This window comes from Halichoerus grypus, chromosome 11 (genome assembly GCF_964656455.1).
Source record: "Halichoerus grypus chromosome 11, mHalGry1.hap1.1, whole genome shotgun sequence".
NCBI classification, from domain to species: Eukaryota; Metazoa; Chordata; class Mammalia; order Carnivora; family Phocidae; genus Halichoerus; species Halichoerus grypus.
Window position 1 is genome coordinate 37,393,338 of NC_135722.1, and position 15,909 is coordinate 37,409,246.

General features: G+C 49.2%; 1 protein-coding gene across 9 annotated transcripts in view; it reads right to left on the bottom strand.

Moving 5' to 3' along the window:
* NAV2 (neuron navigator 2) overlaps positions 1-15,909 on the bottom strand; it is a 711,830-nt gene that overhangs the window by 56,572 nt on the left and 639,349 nt on the right. For 8 of the 9 annotated variants that reach the window (XR_013442389.1, XM_078058306.1, XM_036077556.2 and 5 more), the window contains 5 exons: positions 8,497-8,788; positions 7,078-7,780; positions 3,977-4,444; positions 3,276-3,341; positions 1,818-1,862 (listed from right to left, as the gene is read on the bottom strand). Coding sequence is in view for 8 of the 9 variants with exons in the window: in XM_078058306.1 (XP_077914432.1) it covers positions 1,818-1,862; positions 3,276-3,341; positions 3,977-4,444; positions 7,078-7,780; positions 8,497-8,788 (1,574 nt within the window). In the remaining variant the exon portion in view is untranslated. The remainder of the gene's footprint in view (positions 1-1,817; positions 1,863-3,275; positions 3,342-3,976; positions 4,445-7,077; positions 7,781-8,496; positions 8,789-15,909) is intronic. The other variant, XM_078058304.1, reaches the window with a different exon arrangement.

Here is a 15,909-nt window from a genome sequence, read left to right on the forward strand (position 1 = left end):
TTCAATGTCTCCAATGTGCTGGGTGCCTTCAGAAACATCTCGTCAACACCTCCCACCCACCCAGCAATGCAGATGCTATTATTCCCGTTTTACATTCAAAGAAGTGGGGGGGGGGCGCCTCAAATCACGAGCTGAGATTTCAATCCATTTTATGTCTGATTCCAAAATCCATGCTATTCTCATCATGCCCGCAGGCAGCATCTCAAATTTCTGAAGTGCCCAGCGGCCAGAGTACCTTTGGACTTATACACAGATTACCGTGGGGCGACTACTGATTATGGAACCAGAGGGATTCTTTTGACTCAAGAAAAAGAGTTGCTGGTGTCTTGGCATTGCACATGAATGTGTAGGGAGGGAGGGAGCTAGAAGGGAGAGACAGAGTGAGAGGGGGCAAAAAAAGGTTTCTCCCTTAATGTTTCTGCTATAGGTGATGGACATACAATTTTTTAGATCACATCAATTGCATGAAGAGAGCCTAGCACATATCTCTATTCTGAAATTTTAAAAAGCCAGAGCTACATCATTTTGATAGACTAGAACTACTGAAAAAAATATGTATCTATAACTTCAAAATGTTCCTATTTAGAGGGGCTAGCTTCCTAAATAGTCACTATTTAGCGGCAACAGCGGGGCATTAATGTCAAACTCATCTTGAGAGTGGCCATGATCTAAGTATTAGCTTGGGCGCTGACAAGAAGCCCTCACAGGCGCGAAGAAGACTTAAGCACAAAAGGCCCTGCCACCTCCCCTCCTCCATGGCCGCAGTGCTGAACTTCCTCCCGCAGGACATCTGATGGAGGATTTTCAATACTTTTATTCTTAGATTCTCAGAATTGGCTTTCCTCGAGTTCCTACTGAAAGGCGGCATTGATACCTACCTCCCATTACTGCTCAAAATGCTCTCAGCCTTAAGAGCTGCAGGTTATTAGCTGCAGACATACATGACAGCAATGAAACATTTCATTCCAAGTTCCTTTTTTTTTTTTTGGCGAAAGCACTTAATGCTTAGTGCAGGGTGAAGCAAATGCTACGAAGAACGAGGTGTTCAAAGAGCAGGAGAAATGACAGCCGCAACCATCATACAGTAGGACCATGGGGCAGGCATTAGAACTGGAGTCCCCCCGCTTGGCGAAGTGAGGGAGATGGCGCGAGCAATGGGGACTTACGGCATCTTGCTTAACCAGGACTTGCACCAAAAATGAGCCACGACTTACGATGAATGGAAGGACATTCCTTCCTGGTAGGCTTTTCTTTACACCAAAGCCAATCACACCCGTGTCTTGTCAGGGACCGAAAACTGACACGTTTTTCAATGAGAATATTTAGGAAGGGCCAAGCATCTGCCTTTAGTAATTTTCTGTGGCCCGAAAAGTTAAATATTTTCCAATTTGGGGGGAGGTATTTCTCTCCTTTGTCCGTGTCCTGGCTAACCAATGTGCTGTAAGTCACGTCCTTTCTTTTGGGAAGACGGCCGTGAGCAGAATGGTCAGGGTGAAGAGCTCGTCGACTGAACCCGCCGGTCCCACGAGTAGCAGTCACTGCTCTCTGGGCTTGCCCAGGGATGTTCTTCATGAGATGGTTTGCACCACAGTAAGCCTGAAAAAGCACAGCCCCTGCCCAAGCAAAAAAGCCAACAGATGGAGCGATGAGAATGAGAGGGGGCCGGGGGAAGCCCCCGTTTCAGAGGGTCCTGCTGCGGTGGCCAAAGCGGGGACCCCAGCCCAGCCCAGCCCGAACCCCCACCAGCCATGAGAGTCACGCAGCCAAGCCCCAAAGCCACACCAGATGGCACGGATGGAAGGAGGAAACGCAGATACCTGAGTCCTTTTTTAGGCAAAGTGTTCCTATCAAGGTGCGGGTCACTGTAGGAAAGTTAAAACAAAAATGAGAACTTCAGAGAAGCACAGGGAAAGCAGGCAAGGGAAGGAGGGAAAGGCTAAGGAGGGGCCGGAGATCTGCAGCAAGAGACGCACGGCACCAGGGAGTGCTCCCTTATATATCCAGCCACGCATGCACCACACCCACATCCACGGAAAACAAGAGAAACCTGATCCTGGGCCTGGCTGACACCGGCGCATACCTTACTCTGAGGCACCAGGAGGCCTGAGCCATCCACTGCGCCCCAACTCTTCCTCCTTTGCCACAGGTGCCAAGCAAAACTCAGGGGCTGCCCCAGGTCAAAAGCAGAGCCCACACCTTCTGCTGCCCAGTCACCCAGCCTTGTACCAGCACCACTGCTTCTCGGAGAGAGAGATGCCAGGTTCCCTGCACCCCTACCTCTGGCCCACCTCCAAATGCCATTGACGAGGACTTCCCGTGAGAGAAGGGACTTGCTGGAGGGTGTCAAGAGGCCAGCAGTCTGCATATTTGGAATTCATCTGTAACAACGTGAATTCCAGGTCCCTCTTACTTTGCTGTAGCTCGGAGCTGAGCCCTGGGCCCGAGTCGGGGCATGTTACAACTTGCTGGCTGATAAAGTCAAGGCATTTGGATTTCCAAAGAATAAGGGTTTAAAGGCTTGGTCTGTGAATCTGACAAAAACAAAGTTTTTGCTGTTGACGGGGTGAAGAGGATTTTCATTCATTTTTTTTTCTAGCATGAAACAACATCTGGTTATTATGTTTGGCCAAGCTGTGGCTCCCCCACAAACCGGAGGTCAGTGTCCATCTCTGAGGCCCACCCACAGGGCAGCTAGGGGCAAGCAAGCCTCTTAGTCTGTAGAGCCTCAACCCTCCACATCCTCTTTTTCATTATCATTACAGGAAACGGGCACACAGAACACAACAGCCTGCAAGACGCAACAGCCAAACTGCAGGAAAGGACTTTGGAAGGGAAGAGAGCCAGCTGCGTGGGGAGTAGGGGTGGGGGAGACAAAGGTGAGGGCTGCGCCGCACAGTGGGTGGTAGATCATTTCTGGGCTGGGAGGGAGAGGGGAGAGAGACGGGAGAAAGGATGGGAAGCCAGGGAGCTGGGAAGCAGGAACATGCCACAGGAAGGCAGAGATGCAAGTGAGGGCGTCTGCCGCCCCAGTTCAAGCGGCTGAGCTTCCTTCCCAAGCTGGGGAGGGACGGGCCGGCCCGACTCTACCACTTCCAGGGCTGGCGTGGACAGTGGGGCAGACCCTCATTGGCATGTCTGGGGTCACAGGGTACATCAGAGCCACGAACACAAGCGGAAGCCTCAGGCCAACAGCCTCACACAAGACGTCTGGCTTGACACAGATGGGCAGAGGAACCCGGAGGCTCGGTGGGGTCCCCAGCCTACAATGTCATTACCTGTCCTGTTTCCTGGGCAGAGTACTTCTGCAGAACTTAGGGCTAGCAGCAGGGGAAGAGAGAGGGCTAGAAGTCCAGGCAGGTAGAAAATAAGAGAAGGAACATTAGATGGGAAGAAAGGGGAGGGGTCGTTACACACACAGTGATTAGAACATTTTTCTCAGTCCCAGTGCGGATCCCAGCGTTCTCGCCTACGTGGAGAAACACGACACACAGCACGCTGCAGTGAAATCCGGGGCTCTGAGGCTGCTTTGAGTTTCTTGATCACTCTGGCTGGCAGCCCTTCGGTAGGAGGGTGTCTGCCATGATGCCCACCAAGTCCACCCCGCTGCCTAAAATGCTTCCTGCCCCCCACTCTGCCTGCACAAGGACAAGGGGAGGGGAAAAAAGCAGCTGATGAGCGAACAGGATAAAATGGAAGGACCTCCAAGGAGGAATGCCATTTCAAATGGGAGCATTAAACCTGCCCCCCAGAGACTGCCAGCAGCTCTAAGCACTGAGAATAACCATGATGGAAAAGGTAACAGGAAGGAGAGCCGAGCTGAATTCCATCCTGACCTGGCTTCCCCACGGAAAGACAGCAGTGGTTGGAAAGAGCGCCATCTCCCAGGCAAAGGTGAACGGACATCTGGGATCCCTAACATAAACCCTCTGACTTGCGGAAGGGTGTCCTCGGAGAGATGCGAGTGCACGGCACCAACCTTTCCGACAGCGTGGTCTTCACGCTGTTGGTTCTGACGAAGGGAGTCAGGGAGTCGTCTTTAGAGGAGGTGATGAGGCCCGTGGAGGAATTGTGACTCAGCCCCCCTCCACTGCTGAGGGAGATGTCAATGGACTCGCAGCTGGTGTGGAGGCTGCTGACGGACTGGAAGCCCAGGCCGTCCTTGCTGACTGCGGACGAGCTGCTGGGGTTGGTGCCCCAGGTGAGGCTGTTGGAAGGGCCCGAGTGGGCTGAGCTGGGGCTGGAGGCTAGAGGAGACTGGTTGATATCCAGATTCTTACTGTAGAGAGGACTGCTGCTCCCACTGCTCAGGACGCCGCTGCCTGAGGGGGACTCTAAGTTACCTTGCTGGGTCGAGGTGGCATGAGGATTGGAGATCACCACTGAGTTTTTCATGGTTTCTGCTGTGGCAATGGGCACTTGCTTGGTAGGCTTCCCACCAAAGAGTCTGTGAAGAGACAAAGGGTTGTGCAGGTTGAACAGCCAGCGACGAGGGGCGCCGAGCTGTTAAAGTATGAAATGGCTAATGGTGCTCTACTGGGAAAAGCCACCATACAGGGGGCCCGGACACCAGTGTATCACAAGGCTCCAGCTTCAAGTTCTAGGCTGTAGCCGAAACCCCAAGGGCAACACAAAATAATTTTCTATAGGCCTAGCCATGGTGGTCCCAGATCTTGCTTCCCTTTATTTCCAAAAATCGGGTAACTAGAAAACTGTCCCGGCCTGGGAAACATCTAGAGGAAAAAGAGCTGTCTTAGCTGTCTTTGTATCCAAGACCCTAGACACAAAGCAGTACTCAGTTTATGACAGTTCAATTCCAAAGGTTTTGGTTGCTTTGGTCTCTAAGGATGACATGAACAATCAAGAACACGAGTCTAGACCTGGATGGGGCCTGGGAGAAGTATCTTCACGGATTTCTCCTCAAGTGAACGCCCATATGAAAGATGGGAGGCTAGTCCTACCCAAGGATCTACACAGAAATCTTGCTGGAGTCATGAGATGTAAGATCAGACACACTGCGTCTTGGAGACAGAAATGTCATTCCATGTCATCCCCCCTGCTGATGACCAAAAATGTGCCATCTGAAACACAGGGAATGGCACATGTGTGTCTCTCTTCCTTTGGCAACAGGACTCTCTATGAAGAATGGCAGAACTGTCTTAAAGTCCAAGGACCGGTACATGCTCTAGGAATGCAAGTAATTCCAGCCACCAAACCCTCGTAGAATGTGCATCTCTGCAGTGACAAAACTACTACATATCTTGAGAGGCAGGTTGCCTTGCACCCAGCTACTCCATGGCATGAGTTTGATCTTTGTTCTTTCCTGGGAGTCCTTAAAAATCCCAATTATTGTAAGAACAAACATACATACACATCATCAATCCTCACTACAATATCTGATGACAGATTAGAAAACAATCTTTTTTGCCTGATGACAACCAGAGAATGAGATATCTTCTGGTAGAATCTTGGCTTTGGCGTGCTTACATACTTCCAGTTAACAGGAACCTCACTACTTCTAAGGGTAACTCATTCCATTGTCAAGCCCTTCTAATCACTAGAAAACCAAAATCCGATCTATCTTCTTCACTTTTTCTCATTGCCCCTAATTCTCCTCCAGGTAACTACACAGAAAAAGCCCAATCTTTTGTCTGCTAGTCCTTCAAATCATTTGAAGAGAGCTATCACTTGATCTAAGATTTCTCTTCTCTGTACTAATGCACAAAGAGGAAATTGAGAACACCTCTTAATGATTTAGGAAAAATGTAATTAACAGGAATTGGCTGAAAGTTGTTCAATGTCAAGACTAAGAATCTGCATGCATTTTCATGTATTCTATCACAGTAGCCTAAGGGTCCAGTAAAATACCTTTGTAGTTACTAAAGGAAATCTATAATACCAACGAGTGAATATTACATATAATACTTGAGGCAAGAAGCAGAGAAAATTTTCATTTACAAGGCAACCTGTTAAAACAACAAAGAGCAGCCCAACAGGACCTTCCCCTGAAAAAATAATCATTACTGAAATTCTAATAATCAAGTCTAGACAAAGAACAGGGAACTGCTTCATTACACATTTCATGTGACATGCTTCTTCTGAAATCTTTTCAAACATTCCTATTCACCCCCAAATATGTACATGGGGGCACATAATCTTTATTTTTCACTACTTAATTTTCTATCCAGTACTTATACTCTTTCCTAGTTGATAAGCCATTTCCTGGGAAGGTAAGATAAGCTCTGTCCTACGCAGTTGCAGTTTGAGGATGGTCCAGCAGATATGATAATGAGATAATATGAGCAAGCAAAAGCTTATACATTTAGAAAGGAACTGTTTAAAAAATAACACTGTTTTCACATAAAAATTTCCATTCAGTGTGGAAATGTGGGAAAATGCCTTTTTAAGGGAGTAAGAAATCAATTTCTCTTTTTCAGAAACACTCCTGCTTTAAAAGCTTTTTTTTTAAGAAAGCTAACATTTCAGAAACAAATTTGGAATTAAGTATGCAGTATAAAAAAGTATGTGGCAGGGGGGATACTGGGCTGGTTGAGAGAAGAAGGATCTGGCTGAGCTCACGGTCTGGCATAATGATGAAGAATCTCAGCCACAGAATTAATAAGACAAGGGGAGGGGAGGAAGATCTTCTGCCTTCCCCTCATATACCCACCCGGGGTCTAGGGGGATTATTAAGATCTCATCTTGGACGGTAGCTGGCTTTGACTGAGCACCTACTATGGGCCAGATATGGCTATGTAGGTTAATCTTCACATGAAATCTCAGGTAGGTGTTCCCATTTTACAGATGAGGAAGCCGAAACAGAATTGTTAAGAAAGGATACATGGTGGCTAATTAAGGTGGACTTAGGATTCGAACCCAGGACGACTGATTCAGACACTTAGGTTTTTCCTCCCTGCGTGGGGAAATAATCAGCAGACTACAAAATCGCTGGCAGGCTCTGACTAAACAGAAGGGGAGAAACACAGAGGCTGTTTTCACCGAGGAACAAAAAAAAAAATGATTCACTCGGGATGCCATTCCACGTACTCCAGCTCTGCTCAGCACCATCGACCCGCTTACCTGCGGAGCGTGGGAGAGGCCACGTCGGGGTACTTGGCGCCTGGCTGGAGCGTCGCCTGAGCCGCACCGGACACAGGCTGGGCCGCCGGGTTCACCTTCACCGAGTTACAGGAAGCCACACTCTCGTTGTCGGACGAGATGCCTTTCTCCTTATCTGTCTGGTTGACCAGACCGGGCAGAGAGCTGCCCAGGGCTGTTTTGGAAGGCTCCCTCAGCTTGGGCACTGGCAGGCCCGCGGACTTACTGCTGATGTTGGAATCGATGCTGCTGGTGCTAGACCTGTTCCCGGCCCCGTTGCGGCTGGTGGACTTACTGGGCCTTGGCAAACTCCGGTACTGCAAGTTGGTCCGGGAGCTGAGAGCCAGGTACCCATCGTCCTGGTTCTGAGCCCCGTCCATGCTCGTCTTCCGGCCAGCGGACCGACCGACGAGGGCGGATGACTTGGGGATCTTGCCCAGTGTGGCTGACCTGCTGGTGATGGTAGCCCCACTGGCTGTGATCATGGCCAGCCCAGCGGCCGAGCCGCTCTGCTTCTTGAACCCAAAACTGTTGGCATTGGCAGTGGGGGTCCTGGAACTGCTGGAGAGGGGCTTTTTGGACTCATCACCGCTGCTGCGGCCTGCGTCTGATGGGGAGCGCTTCACCTGGGAGGCTTTGGGAGACAGTCTTCCTTTCTCAGACACCTTTGCATCATCTGTTTTTCCTAAGGGAGAAAGCAGCGAGGTTAGCGTGCACACCAAGAAGCGTACAGCCCCATCTGCTTACAATCCTCCCCTCCTCCAAAGAACTGGTTCACTTTTTCCTTGGGGAAAGCAGTAGCCTTTTTATAAAGATAATCGAGCCTACTACTGTCACCGTGAGCCTTCTAGGAGATGTCAATGATTCTACTCATTTGCAAAGCAGCTTAAATTTACCCAGAACAAAGCGAAGCCAGCCAATCACTGATTTGTCTGGGCAAGAGATCCTGCCTTCTACTGACCTTTCTTCCCTGTCCATTAAAAGGCTCTCCTTAACATTTTCAGGGGGCACCTCTGCCTTCCTGCAAAAATACTACCCTTGTTTACACACATCCCTAAATCATGGGCAACACAAACTGGACATAAAGGCAGCTCGTAAACTCATGCTCTTGAGCAGCTTACACGCGGGCGTGTTGGCTCTTCCCTAGCGCCTGGTTAAACCCATTCCGTACACCTCGGCAGCTGAACCATCTTCGGAGTTTGAGGCTTGCACACTTACCTATTTCCACTTGGGAAAAGGTAGGGATGTGAACCTTTCCGAAAGCTAGTTATTAGCAGAGTCTAAACTCGAAGAAGAAATACCTGAGCACTGATGGGGACTGAAGCTCTTGCTCGAGTGACTGCAGGTTTTGGATTTCAGACGGACAAATGCAGATGCGAGGCAGCGCAGCCTCTTACTCACCAGTTCCTGGGGTCTTGAGCGGGCCTGCTGGGGCAGCCGCCTTCGTCCTCGGCATGGTGATGCCCACCTGCGCGGTCATGCCTCGCCGCCACGAGCCCGTCTGGGAGATGACCGGATTCTTCTTGCCCGACGTGCTTTTGTCAGACTCGTCAGACACGTCCGAGGGATTCCGTCTCCACTTAGACCCAGGCTCCATCTTTATGCCGCTGTCTGAGCCTCCGTCTGACTTCTTGACATCATCGCCCGACCACAGGGAACCCCTCTCCACCTGCGAATGCTTCTCAGCGTCGGTCTGTGGATGAGACGCTGAATTAGGCCTTCCAGAATCCCAGGCCTGGAGCCGCTCAGCCCAGAGCGAGAATGCCAATACAATGACAGATGACTACTTGAAAGTGTCCGGGCCTTTACAGTCTGGTTATCTTGCTAGAAAGCCTGATTTTTTTTTTTTTTTTTTGGCTGGAGGAAAGTACAGAATATAACTATGTCCTAGAAGGGAGTGAGGAAGGAGAGTGGGACGGGCTGAGAGGGAAAGGGGGACAGAGCCCCATGGAGGAGAAACATGAGCAGACCGAGACGGGGCGAGAATTCAGCGACCAACTCTCTGTCACTTGGCAACAAGCGCCTCTAACTCCGGAGACCTCTCTTCAACCAGCATGCAGCCTCCTGGCCGGTTTCCCTTTGTTCTGCCGTCTTCCTATCACTCCACTAGCAGTGAGATCTTAGAATACAGCACAGCGCCACAGCCAAACACGCAGACGGAGCAGGCGAGGGCGGCTGCTAGTTCTGCGCGGATCAGGGAGAGAGAGAGGGGCCGGGGGAAAACAAATCCTCAAAAGCCAGAGGTGCCTGCTCCCGCCCGGCTCCATTTATATGCCACTGCTTCGCTCCTCTTGTGGGATTTGGTTCAGACAAGGGATATAATTAGCTAGCTTTCTTTGGAAGAGCCCTGACCCGCTGGCCATGGAACCCAGGAGGGGACAGAAGCGTGATGTTAATGATTCACCGCAGTGAAAAGGCACAAAGCTAACCAGAAGGCTTTGGGGGCTTCCCTAGGGGGCCGGGGCCGGTCCAAGGGGATGCCAGTAGGGAGAAACAGTGCAGTGAATGCGGGTGGGAGTTAGCAACACTTTAGGGCGGCCACACTGAGTGACAAGGCCCGTGTTGGCTATACTTAACTACCACCAGTGGGCAACACCAGCAGGGCAGGAAATCCGAATGATTACCCAGCAAGAATCTGGCCTCATGCCTTTCATCCAAGAGCAGTACTGGTATCGATGCTTTCCTCTGTGGACACACCGCTGTATGGGACAAAGCTGAATACAGACAAGCAGCCCCAGTTAAGTCACCTCTCAGTCACCACCACGGCCTCTCTCTCCCCCCTCAACCCTGCACCCCCCCCCAAATTCCAGTCCTCCATCACGGCAACCTGATGGTGCCTTCACGTGTTCAGTCATTCCTCAAACACATACTGAGTTCCCTCCGGGTACCAGGCACCAGAATAGGAGGGGGACAAAAGACTCACTCCCTGACTGCGGGCATCCCCCCGTTCAGCTGTGGCAAGGGACACAGACGGGGTGTTCCTGCATCTGAACACAGAGCAGGAGCTCCATCAAGGCTTGATGAGTAAAGGAGGGAACCAACGAACACATGCTTTTCAAGCTACAGCACACTTCAACAAAACGATCTCTGATTCTGACCACTCTCTGGTTAAGGAGCGTCACGACAGTACATAGTATTGCCTTCATTTCAGTTTTATAGATGAGCAGAGACTAAAGTTACCCACTCCCTGTCCCAACTACTCCAGCCAGTGTTCCTTCCTCTAAACACTTCCAGTAGATTCCTTCAACCAGAACTCCTCAAAGCCCGCCATTTGCCAGGCGCCATGGAAGGTCTGAGGATCTGCGGGTCTGATTAAGTCCCATCCCTCCTGGAGTTTACAATCCAGTGACAGAGGCAGAGGTTGGAAAAATAAATACAAATAAATGAGTAATTATGAATTATGAAGATTTTATAAGAAAAAAGATAAGGAGTAAGAGAAAAAAATACACTGATGTAATTTAGTTGATGAGGAGGAGGATGGGGGACGGTGGTCAGGTAAGTCCCCTTTGAAGAAGTAACCTGAAGAGTGAGAACAAACTTACTGAGAAGAGTTTAGGGAAGAGCATTCCAGGCAGGGGGAAGAGCACATGCAAAGGTCCTGAGGCAGGAAAGAGATTGCCTTTAGAAGCATTCAATCTACAGGTATTACCTGGGTGCCACCATATGCCAGGCAAACTCATGGGGCCTGGGACCCCATTGTAGTAAATGAATAAGAACAAATACAAGTCATTAACTTCCTGGAGTTTATGTTCAAGTATATTCTGACACATTCTAACATACTCCAGGAAATACTGAAAACTTAGCACTTAACTACATTCTGGGTTACTATATTAGTTATTCTTTGCATGCTCCCATACCTTATTCTCCCTAATCAAATTGTAGTGATGCTAAGAGTAGTAGCAGTGACAACAAACAGTTATTAAGCACTTACTATGTGCTAGGCACTGGGCCAAAGTACTTTTCATTTATTATTTAATTTAATCCTCACCAAGAATCCATGAGAAAGTTACAGTTCATAAACTAAGGCATAGAGTAGAAAAGAAAATTGCCCAAGACCACACAGTGAGGAAATGGAGATCCAAGGATTCTAGGGAGTCTCAAATGCAGAGCCCAGATTTTAACCACTATGCCACACTGCCTTCCTGGAGAATAAGTCCAAGGACATGAGACATTTCTGCAGGCCTAGCAGCACCTCACACAATTCCTACACCCAGTAGATTCTCCTTCTGTTCCCCAACTCCAGCACTGAAGCAGCTCTAGCCTACTCTCTGGGTGCGACCCCTAGAACTCTGATTTACCCAGTGGCAGAGACAGTGCACATGGTCTTGGCCCAGGACTATGACTTGGATCCCTCCCTCTAGAAAGAACAAACATCCAACCATCACAGCCCCAACCTGGCTGGCCCAGGGAGGTAGCCTTCCCAGCTCTACTCTGCATAGCAGGCCTGGGACACCCTATTTGTTTTAAGTTCACAATTCCTTAGCAAAACCTTCCTGATTTATGTGCCAGATCATGTGGTAGCACCACTAGGAAACAAAAGATGAAAAAGTGAGGCACCTGGGAGCCTCAGTCGGGTGGGCGTCTGCCTTTGACTCGGGTCGTGATCCTAGAGTCCTGGGATCGAGTCCCGCATCAGGCTCCCTGCTCGGTGGGCAGTCTGCTTCTCCCTCTCTCTCTGCCCCTACCCCCTCAGCTCATGCTCTCTCACTCTCTCTCAAATGAATAAATAAAATCTTTAAAACAAAAAAAGATGAAAAATTCCCAGCCTCTCTGTTCCCAGAGCTGACAAGTGAAGGGTAGCAGGGCAGCTGCCTGGGGACTTACAAAGAGCTGTATCCTTCCCTTGGCTCTCCATGCCTTCATCAGTTGTTCTCATTTCAAATGGCACCTAATTTTGGCAAGATTTTCCTATTGCCCCTAACTGGAAGTCCACTTACTCATTCAACATCCCAGAGGGAAGATAGGGAAACAACCAAACCTAGGTGGGGAGAAGGCCTGAAATTTTGGAGGGTTCGCCACTGAGGGCCCAGGTTGCTCAGGGACCACAGAAAGGAGGCTGATCTGAGAGTGAGAGGGTGGAACCAAGGTGGGCCACGTGGCCTGATGTGTTGGGGAGAACACGGGCTTGGAGTTTGAGTTCAGGTACTGGGTGCTCCCTCCTTTGGAGGGAGTGGGTTACCGCCTCTAAGGTCATGACCTGTGCATAAAATGGAGATGCAACAGACAGAGGAGTCTTAGAGGGTAGATAGTTGTCACTAAATGTGGAGGGACTCATACAGTGGCTCTTTTGTCACCAACTCTCCCACCTCTGAAAACCTCCAACACTTGGTTGTCTTTATTCCATTTTTGTCCTGCATAAGGGTGAACAAGGTACTCGTCTTTCCTGCTCTTGGGCCACAAGCCTCTAGAAGCCGGGACGCTGCCCTCTTCACGCCCACATCCCCTGCTGATCAAGATGCTGAACTGGCTCAAGTTGCAACTGCAGTCATCACAGAAGTAATGATCAGCATCAGCATTATCTCCTGCCACTTCTCTTGCTAGGTCGGCACCGTGTCCTTCTGCATACATTATTAGCTCATCTAATCCTCTGAGCTTGTACTATTATCCATATTTTACAGACCAGGAAAGTACAGGCAAGTAACTTGCCTATAGTCATAAGCAGCAGCACCTAGCAGGTGGGCAGAAGGGGCATCCCTCCCTGCCCCCAGCCAAACCCTATCCCTGCATCCAGACTAACGTCCAGAGAACAGCTAGAGAGCTCCAGGCTCACTTGAGGCCTCACACAGGACAGGGATCCTTGCCACAGAATTCAGAATTTTATTTCCTTGAGTAGCAAAAATTAAACTCACAGGGAATGATCTTCCTCCTCTCGTATATTAAAAACTTCACAGGCAGTGAAAATGAAAGGAATTTTGATACGGGCTTCTCTGTATCTTGGCACCTGGAATGGAACCTTCCACAGACTGAGAGGAAATACTGAATGACCAAGGACGTGAATGGACAGATGACTACGTGGGGGAGAGAGATGTGTTTGTTACAAGTCCTCTGTCCTAAAAATAAAATGCTGCAAAATATAAAATGAATTGCAAGATATATTAAGAACACAAACTTTGGTTACTGACATGAATGGAGGGAGGGAGGCAGGGGGACAGGTAATCCAGAGGAAGGAAGGAAAGAAGGAAAAGAAAAAAAAAGAAAACCCTGAGTACCTACCAAGAATGAAATACCACGAGAGCACATTCAGATAAAGTATTTCCATGTCACTACCACATTCCTCCTTTGAGACGAGTCTAATTGCTGATTTTACAGCAATTAGACTCGTCTCAAAGAGCTGTATCCTTCCCTTGGCTCTCCATGCCTACTTTTTTTTTTACAGACCAGGAGGCAGAGGCTTGAAGAGGCTGGTTAGCTTATCCGAGGATGCCACAGAACCAGGAGCTCAACCCCTTCTCCCTGACCCCGCAACCTGGTTTGGCTGCCCAACTGGACTCACCAGTCCTCATGGAGGAAGTCCGTCGAAAGGCTGTCAGACCTCAAGCCAGGAGATTCTCTGCCCAGCTTGGGAGCAGTGATAGGAGGCCTGGTGCCGGACACGTGGGCATGTGCATCCCGCCGAGGGCACCCTCAGTGCCCCTCCACATCCTTGAGGAGAACAGTCACTCACAGACAAAGGGAGCTCTCGTCTCTCAAGGATAGCTCCCCTGTGATCTGCTCGGCTAACAAGGCTGCTCCTTGGGCTTCTGGACCACAACTTCCCTGTTCCTTGGATGGATTTCCTTTTAGCAGTTCCTCAGCAGCTTTTCCAATAGCAAACCTGGCCAGGCAACCTGTCCTCAACCTGCTTTCCCGGCAGACGTGCTGAGCTGCGGCTTCCTGCCTCTCCCTGCCTCGCCTGGGACACTGCGCGCTCCCCGTTCGATCGGGGAAGCCAGGCTGTGACAGAAACCTGAACGAGCCCCGGGGAATGATGGCAGCGCACATTTTCCCGTTGCCTGGTGCTGCTCTGAGAGGAGTAATGGCCCTTGGCTTTCCTCAGAGTGGGATGAGGGGAGGAGGGGACGAGGCTGCAATTTACGCTGATTCAAATATTTGGAGATACTCCCTGGACAGGAACAAAGGGATGCCAGAGAAACCACCTCCCTGGGAATCTTTGTAACTATTGGTGCAAGTCCGCATTTATTGTATTCCAAGACCTACTGTCTTAGTTTTTATTTAAATATTTTAAACTCAGGCAGTTTTATAGCAAAACAAACAAACCAACCAACCCAAAAAACAAAAACAAACCAACCCAACCCAACGAATATTAAACCCCTTCCATCCCTTGAAATTAACCTTCTGAAACTGATCAAAAGACATGTTTGTGTAGTATTCTTGAACTTTTTCTGATGTGACATTTTCTACACGAAGGCAAAGAGCTGGTCAAAGAGGAGGGGGCACTGGCCTTAACCAAATCTGAGTCTATGAGACAGGAAATCATTTGTAAATCCCCGATGCTTACTCTGTATCAATACAGAAAACAGATGCCAATCCCACCTTTGCGGGAGGGAAACAAAGACAAGAGATTCTTCTATCAGTGTTTTGTTGGCTCAACCTGCATCTTAAAAGCAAGACTACCTCCAAAAGTAGACAAAAGAGAAACCTATTGATATTCATCTCTCCCTCCCTCCCCCACCCTCTTTCTCCCTCTCTCTCCACAAGCCGTGCCCCCCAACCTGTCTGTCCGTCTCTCTCCTCTTGGTTCCCCACCTCTGTATCTAAGGAGAGTCTAAGAGCTTGTTATTGTTACCCTGAAATTAAAAAGACTCTCAGAAAAAGAAAAAAATTAGTGTCCACGAGGAAAGGAAAAAAGTTGGCAGGGGGTAGGCGGCAGGGACACAGGCTGGCTGTGTTTCTAACTTGTGTCTAATCACCGATCAAACAGTGATCACTCTCAAGTAGCGTGGCTTACGTATGTTTTTTTTTTTTTAATTACCCTTTTAAAATGGGGTATAGCATTCATATATCACATGCACAATGTTAAGTATATAGCCTGAATACGTCTTATAAAATTAACCTACTTCCATAACTACCACTCAGATCAAGATATAGAATATTATCAGCACCCCCAGCATCTTGTGCCTCCTTCATTTGGGTCGTGGTTTTTTTTTTCACCACTACCATCACAATTCAACTCTCACTTAAAAATAATTAGAAATTCTGGAGAAAGTGCAAATTCAAGAAATCACAGGCAATCCCAGAGGCGACACCCAACATATTTCCTCAGGCAGTCAACGTCCACATTTCCGTGGGACACAAGTACTCCCACACTCTGACACGTTCTTTATTTAGCCCTGTCTTCAAAAAAAAAAAAAAGATACTTTTGAAAGCATAGAAATTTCCAAAGAACCTCCTGTCTCACAGAGAAACAAGTGAGAAAGGAAGCTGGCGTGGAAGGGAGTGAAGGAAGGGGACAAGCGTCAGTTCTGCCCTCCCCCAGGCTCCTCTGGGAGACTGTGTCCCAATCAGAGCTTCGCGTGGTTTCACCGGAGGCAGTGGCCCCCACCGGTGGGAAGGACCCATCGTGAAAAAGATCCCAGGCCACATAAGCCAGGGCCACCACAGCTGGCCAGTCCTTGCGCAGGTCAGTCCCAACTTGGGGACTGGCTATGAGGATGGCACCTCACTCTTCTCCTAGTAAAATGGGATTGCTAGAACCAACCCCTCTGCCCACGAAGGAGCGCTGTGAAGGTGAGCGAAAGCACCCACATGAAACCACTTTGGAAGCAAAAGAAGGGAGAGCACAGTATCCGAGACATACCGTCTCAGAGTTTTAAA